General features: G+C 43.1%; 1 protein-coding gene across 3 annotated transcripts in view; it reads left to right on the plus strand.

Annotated features, from left to right (window-relative positions):
• Window positions 1–5,984, plus strand: part of med27.S (mediator complex subunit 27 S homeolog) — a 148,840-nt gene extending 142,856 nt beyond the window's left edge. For 2 of the 3 annotated variants that reach the window (XM_018232129.2, NM_001096271.1), the window contains 2 exons: window positions 3,321–3,398; window positions 5,699–5,984. In XM_018232129.2, the coding sequence (XP_018087618.1) occupies window positions 3,321–3,398; window positions 5,699–5,833 (213 nt within the window). In that variant the 3' untranslated portion in view covers window positions 5,834–5,984. Of the gene's footprint in view, window positions 1–2,552; window positions 2,612–3,320; window positions 3,399–5,698 lie in introns of all 3 variants that reach the window. The other variant, XR_001932858.2, reaches the window with a different exon arrangement.
• The last annotated feature ends 580 nt before the right edge of the window (window positions 5,985–6,564 follow it).

The raw sequence follows: 6,564 nt of genomic DNA on the forward strand, positions 1-6,564 counted from the left end.
TGCGAGGGGTTAAGGAGGGATTGTTGGGGCATGTTTGTGAGGAGACAGGGTTGTTATGAAGATCTGAGTGAATAGTATCATTAGCAATGTGCAGTTATGTAGGAAAGTACATACTCTGTGTCCCCAGACTGGTCAGATCCTCTCAATGGGTTCATCACATGACGTGTGCAGTCATGTGTGGTTAGGTTTTTTTGAAACCTGCCCAAATTAGAGTTTTGAAGCCCGAACGAGCAACTTGCATTTTTACTATCCGCAACTTGATCTGTGACCTGCTGACTACCAACAGGAAGTGCTGTTGCTACAAACCAGAAGTGACATCACTGGATGAAAAATGTGTAACAGAGTGAAACTTGCTATAAATAGGACCATAAGCCCAATCCGCATCTATACTAACATCCGAAAGTCCTACCCGTGGGTACCTGACCCACTGCAGGACTGTAGGCCAGATATCCTTCAGACAAGTTAAAATATTGGCCCCATACATGAGATGCAGCTTTCTCCATTAGGAAAGGTCAATGACTCACAGGTTAACAATTGAAATAATGTCAAGCAGCCATAATCTTTGAGCCACTGTAGGTTATAATCACTGTACATATGTATGTAAAGCAGGGAAAAATCATAGTTCTAGGCATGGTAAAGAATGGAAAATCTCCTTGCCCTCACTACCTCTCTCCCTTTTGCTAAGAGTTTCTTGGCTACTCTATACCCTCCTAGTATATATACAAGTATACACTATTACCTGCTATCGATAAACATATGCTTAACCGACCAAATCAACATAACAAAGGAAGTAATAGATCTTTTGGAATATGAAATTGCTGCTCTTAAAACATTTGAGCATGTAAAATAGGGCCCCTCAGTGGCCAAGGCACCTGCAGGGCTTGATTTCAAGCATGACATCTCTGCTTGGATGAATTATGCCCATGGTTTGCAAGCAAGGCAAAAATTATTACTTCTTTTTCCAAAATGTAGACTTTGTTGTTGGCCTTTAGTAGAGCGCTTAAAACAAAATACATAAATCTATGAAGGTTATTGGAGATCAGCCTGGGAACTGTTTATCTGCTTTCCGACATGAGGGCCCCTCTGGGAGAAGCAGTGCCGAGATTGCTGGTTATAACATCTTCAGACAGTGATAAAGCCATGAGGATGGTAAAACGTTTCCAAGATGTAGAGTAGAATTTGTTCTGCTAAGACAACGAGGCCGTGTAATTTATGAAAATATATTCTCATCAATAACCTCCAAGTAAGCTAAAGTGCTGCACCATGAATGCATTCATGAGGCCGATGGATTGCCTTATCGATAATATCTGCTCAAGGTGAGCACAGGCTGAACTTCATGGTCACTGGCAAGGCACTCTGACCACGTCTTCCCAAGATGCCTAGTCAGGTTGCGGCTGGTAAGAGCAAATGTATTCCTTGGCTTTTCCCCATGTACGGTTGCCTATTCAGCATGACATTGATCTGGCACCATTGCTATTCTTGCTTCTCTGCACATGTAGAGTGGCAGAGCTTCCTGAATGAATTGTGGCTAATTTAGCTTTGATTTTGCCATGTGGCACAATCAAGGTCTTCCTTGGATCCTGATTTATTTATGTGTGTGATATTCAAAAAGAAGAATAGACAAACAACCTTCTAAAATGACTGGCAGCGATTGGCTGTCATTGATGGAGAACAATAGGCTTTTGACCAGGAGATGCCTTGTCATCTTTATCATTCCTTTGGGGTACATGGTGACCCATTATAATTGGTGGGTAGAGGCTGAATATGTTCGAAGAACACACTATTGGATCAATGTATCCAAAGTGCACTTTTGGAAACAATTTGCCTTTTTATTTTTACCCAGAATGCAACTGGGTCACAAGGGGGGGCTGCATCTAAAGCAACTGCACCCAGTACATTAAATTGTGCTGAAATTCGAGTTGGGATGGAGTTATTTCCAGCAGTCAGTGCAAGTGTTTTGTGAGTACTGATGGAGTGGGAATTACCACCAGCTTGAAGGAGGCGTACAACTATGGGTGTGGAAGTAAACAAGCCCTGCAAGTTTTTTTCATAGCAACGTGCCTGGTGGACAGAAATTACTCTGTGATGGTTCAGACACTTCTCTTTTTGTAAGCTAAATGCCACAGGTGACATAGAACTAATGGCATTAGAGAGAATCTTATGAAAGGAGCCTCTGTAGCCGGCTAGGATTTAGTAGCACGTCTTGCTAGAGACACTGTCTGACTGCCATAATGATAAACACATTACTTTGGTTTTTGGAGCTCATAGATCTATACGTACCCCTCCTTCCCTTTGGATGCCGTCCCTCCCATTTTATCGTCTTTCCTTCTCATTTCTCTCGTCAGTGAACTTTCTTCCTTGTTCTCCCATCACTCTTTCTTCTTAAATCTCAAACACGTCAATGGTTTTCGTCTTCTTTTTCCACCTGCCGTCTGACATTGATCTCCCTGTGTTTTTCTTGCTCATTTCTTTCCCTCTGTTTGCGTGAATAAAAAGGCTGTCTTCTTCCCTATTGACATCGCTTTTTAAAAAATTCTTTCTCTTGCTCGAAGGCTTGGATTTCACCAGATGCGGAGTTGCACTCCTTTTAGATGTGTCAAATCATTTGCAGGTGAGCGGGAGTTAGTGATGTCTGTTTCTGCTCACTTCTTCCTGAGCCTCTCAAACAAGGACAGGAAGCAAAACAGTGTGAAGCCCAAGACTGTTCTACTACGGTATCTGCCATGTGGGGGGGGGGCAGTAACAGCAAAACGCTACATTAAGGCCATTATGTTTACGGTCATGTATAAAATTCTAGACAGGGACAGTTGCCCTATATTTAAGGTACCATTGCTAGAGCATGAAAATGTAGTGGTGGAAAGCAATGCTTGGGCACATTCACTGTAGGCAGAAACTGGTTGTCACCTTAAAATCTCTATTGACCCATGTATAGGACCAAAATGATGCCTTCCACTTGAGTGGCCAAATGGGGCCAAGATTTGCTCATTTGTTTTTTCAACATTGCCAAATGAGAGGATATAGTTTGGTATGGTCGGGTTTAGGGGATGGTTGGTCATAAATTTTAGGGAAAGGCATCTCCAACTAGAGGCAACTGATGGGCAAAATGCAGGATCCCAACATTGATGTGTATGCATAGGTTTGAAATGCTAAGCAAAATGTTACTCAGATATCATTGTCCTTGGGAATATCTTCAGATTCTAAAAACAAAAAAGACGTGTAGAAAAGATGCATTGTATGGTGGCCACGGCACACTACTACTGAAATGTTGAATTGCTTGGAAGGCAATGTTTAATTTGTCATCTGACCTCTTGGTGTTCTAGGTGACGGATCATGCCACCACCGCCCTGCTTCATTACCAGCTGCCACAGATGCCCGATGTGGTGGTTCGTTCCTTTATGGTAAGAGTTCTCTTGTGATTTATGAAAGTATGATACTTACTGGGACTGTTTCAGTTATTTGTGCTCTGGATACCCCTGGAACAGGGTGACTGTTACCCCAATGTTTCTATATATCTGTAACTTTGTTATGAGCTAAGGGGGCCCAGCCTGAAGGCCAGTTAGGGGGAGATTTGGGGTGAGTGCTTATTTGTGCCCTGGGTACTCCTGGAACTACAGCAGGGTGACGGTTACCCCAATGTTTATATATATCTGTAACCTTGTTATGAGCTGAGGGGGCCCAGCCTGAAGGTCAGTTAGGGGTGAGATTTGGATGAGTGCTTATTTATGCCCTGGGTAGCCCTGGAACTATAGCAGGGTAACTGTTAACCCAATGTTTCTATATCTATTTATCTTTGTTCTGAGCCAAGAAGGTCCAACAAAATGTTGTATGGCCGTTTGTGTTCTACAAGTGCCAGAATCCTACCTACAGTCACAATTAAAATTCATATTCGAAAACCTCCACAAATGTTCCTACTCTTGGCTTTTCCATCCATGCCATGTCCTTTGCGTGCAATATATTCTGACAGGTGGAAAGGTCTCAGGGTTACCCAAGCAGGAACACAACCTATTTGTGATACAAAATGTATTTCCATCCAGGGGCCCCCACGCTTGATTGGGTAAATATCCAGCAGAGATGCTGTACCAAGCAACCTGACAGATGCTCAATGAAAATGTCAATACCATGGCCCCCCGTGCCAATCAGTTGTTTGTTGGAGCGTAACATTTAGAAATTTGCTTTTAATTATCAGAAAATAAGAGGATGGACTTTAGGAAACATCTAATGGTCCATTGGTATGGCACACTCCATTACAGGGAACATATACTTAATTTATATTATTAAAGGGTACATAAACTTAACATTTACCCTAAGGGGCACCTTTTGTAGAAAAAAATTTCCCCACCAGAGGTGTTGCCTAACAGACCCCACACTCCAGATGGAGGAAACAGCAGTGGTGGTTTTATGATGTGTCCAGTGTGGGCGGCCATGGTGGGGCACGGGCATGCTCGCATTGAATGTGCTACATATGCCTATGACATGGAAATAGGGCAATATAAAGAATAAGCATGTTGGAGCACACTTATTAAGCCTATGCCCCAGCATGGCTGCCTGTTCATGCCAGTTTAAGAAGAGGCAGGTTAAAGTGGTCTGGGGAATTCCTACCTTACACAGCATTATTGGTTGGCTGTGCCACCTTAAGACTTCTGAAAATGTATTATGGCATTATAGGAGAATTGGTGACAGCAATGGAGGCCAGAGACCCTGGCAAACAGGAGGCAGCCCAAGGTAGAACACCTTGCAGAAAATGCCTTGGACAGAATGGACACCAGGGTAGTGCTAGGATGTGTATCCCTAGCAACAAGTTTGCAGTTTAAATGCTGAAATAGCGAAGAAAAATATGTATTATCATATTGGGTTGAATTGCCCTTGTATTGATGAGAGCCAGCCCCTTTGATCATGAGTAGTACAGCACAGGAATCCAACAAAATGTTTTTTTTAGTAGTACATAGTGCCCCTTGTTCATCTTTATCAATCAGTTCACATATTATCTGGTGACCTCTTTCTGCTCCGACACGCGTCACCCTCAGTCCTTTCATCCTTAGAGCAGCTATTGACAGGAGATGGCAGAAGCCGGGAGCAGTTGTAGCCACAATCTTAGAAGCAAATAAGACATTTCAGAACGGCTGTCACAGTCCCATATGCCTTTCATTTAGCCTTTCAGATAGGTCTTATTTTCTCGTTTCTCCAAATCGGCTACAGATCGAAGTGCAGCCTCTGGGGACCGAGCAAAACGACCAGTGTTACCATTCTGCTGAGATTGGGGAAAGCTTTGTGTTACATGTTAAAGGGGAACTAATTTAAAAATACAAAATCCTTGAGCAAAAGTAGGTGCCTTCCCTAGTAGCCCCCACATAAGGGGAATAAAACTTCCTTCAGCCCTTTTACTCCAAATGACACCAATATCATCTAGAACTCGCTGATGTTTATGAGATGAGATCTTGATATTGGGTTCTATGGTGGGTGCTATTTAATTTGCTGGGTTCTTTTGCCTTTAAAAAAAAACAAAAAAAACTCCATAATGGTTATTTGTTGGCTTTTGTCAGTATAAAGAGAATTTGCCCCGACTTGAGGTTGGAGCAAAATCAAGTCATCTCCTGGCCGGAGTATTAAATGTGACAGTGAGTAGGATGGTTGGGGAGGCGTTGGATCCTTGATCTTATCATTATTTTGCTGCTTGTGTCCCCTCCCCTTTCTCTTGCAGACCTGGTTAAGAAGTTACATCAAGCTGTTCCAGGCTCCTTGCCAACGATGCGGGAAGTTTTTGCAGGATGGGCTGCCTCCAACATGGAGGGATTTTCGTACGCTCGAATCGTTCCACGACTCTTGCAGGCAGTAGAGAAGAACAAGAGGGGTTTTTGATAACAAGATGTCATCTGCCATTGTATAGCCATGGCAGCCATTTTTTGAATCCCTCCCAACTTTGACTTGAAAATGCTATTTTTCTATTGGATTTCTCAGCTTGTAAATAAATCAGTTATGTTTTCTGATTGGCGTCTCATTTGTATGCCATTATAGTGTGCAGCACTTTGCATTTACCTAGAGCGGCCGGGTTCCAGGAGGTATAGCGGGTGCATTAATTATACATAGGGCCTTGGGCTTTATTGCTGATGAGGCCTGTGAAGCTTTTAGCAGCTGGGTATTCACCTGCAGAAGCCTGGCGTCAGTTTGCCTGAAATCTTTGTGTCCTGGCTTGCTCTGCTTCCCTGCCCTGATTGTCTGACACCGTGCTCTCTTCTAGCAAGCAAGTTATTAGGCTTACAAGGTAAATGTATTGCATCGTTAGCAGGGCCAGACTGCCATTGCTCGCTGGGATCCATTATTGATTCCACTTACTATTTTATTACCTTCCTTAACTATATTTTCTTAATAATGTTAGTTCCTGGACTGTTACGGCCAATACACTGCCACTTAACCCCTTCCTTCTGCTCACCAGGCTGCAAAAATAAAATTTTTATTTAGTCCATTTTCTTTATAGTTAAACCGGTATGTAACCTAGTTCTACCAGGGCTGGGCCCTAGGCAACCCGGTCGGCTAATCCCGTCCCCCGTGTGCGCACCATAGCGTAAA

Source organism: Xenopus laevis, chromosome 8S (assembly GCF_017654675.1).
Source record: "Xenopus laevis strain J_2021 chromosome 8S, Xenopus_laevis_v10.1, whole genome shotgun sequence".
NCBI classification, from domain to species: domain Eukaryota; kingdom Metazoa; phylum Chordata; class Amphibia; order Anura; family Pipidae; genus Xenopus; species Xenopus laevis.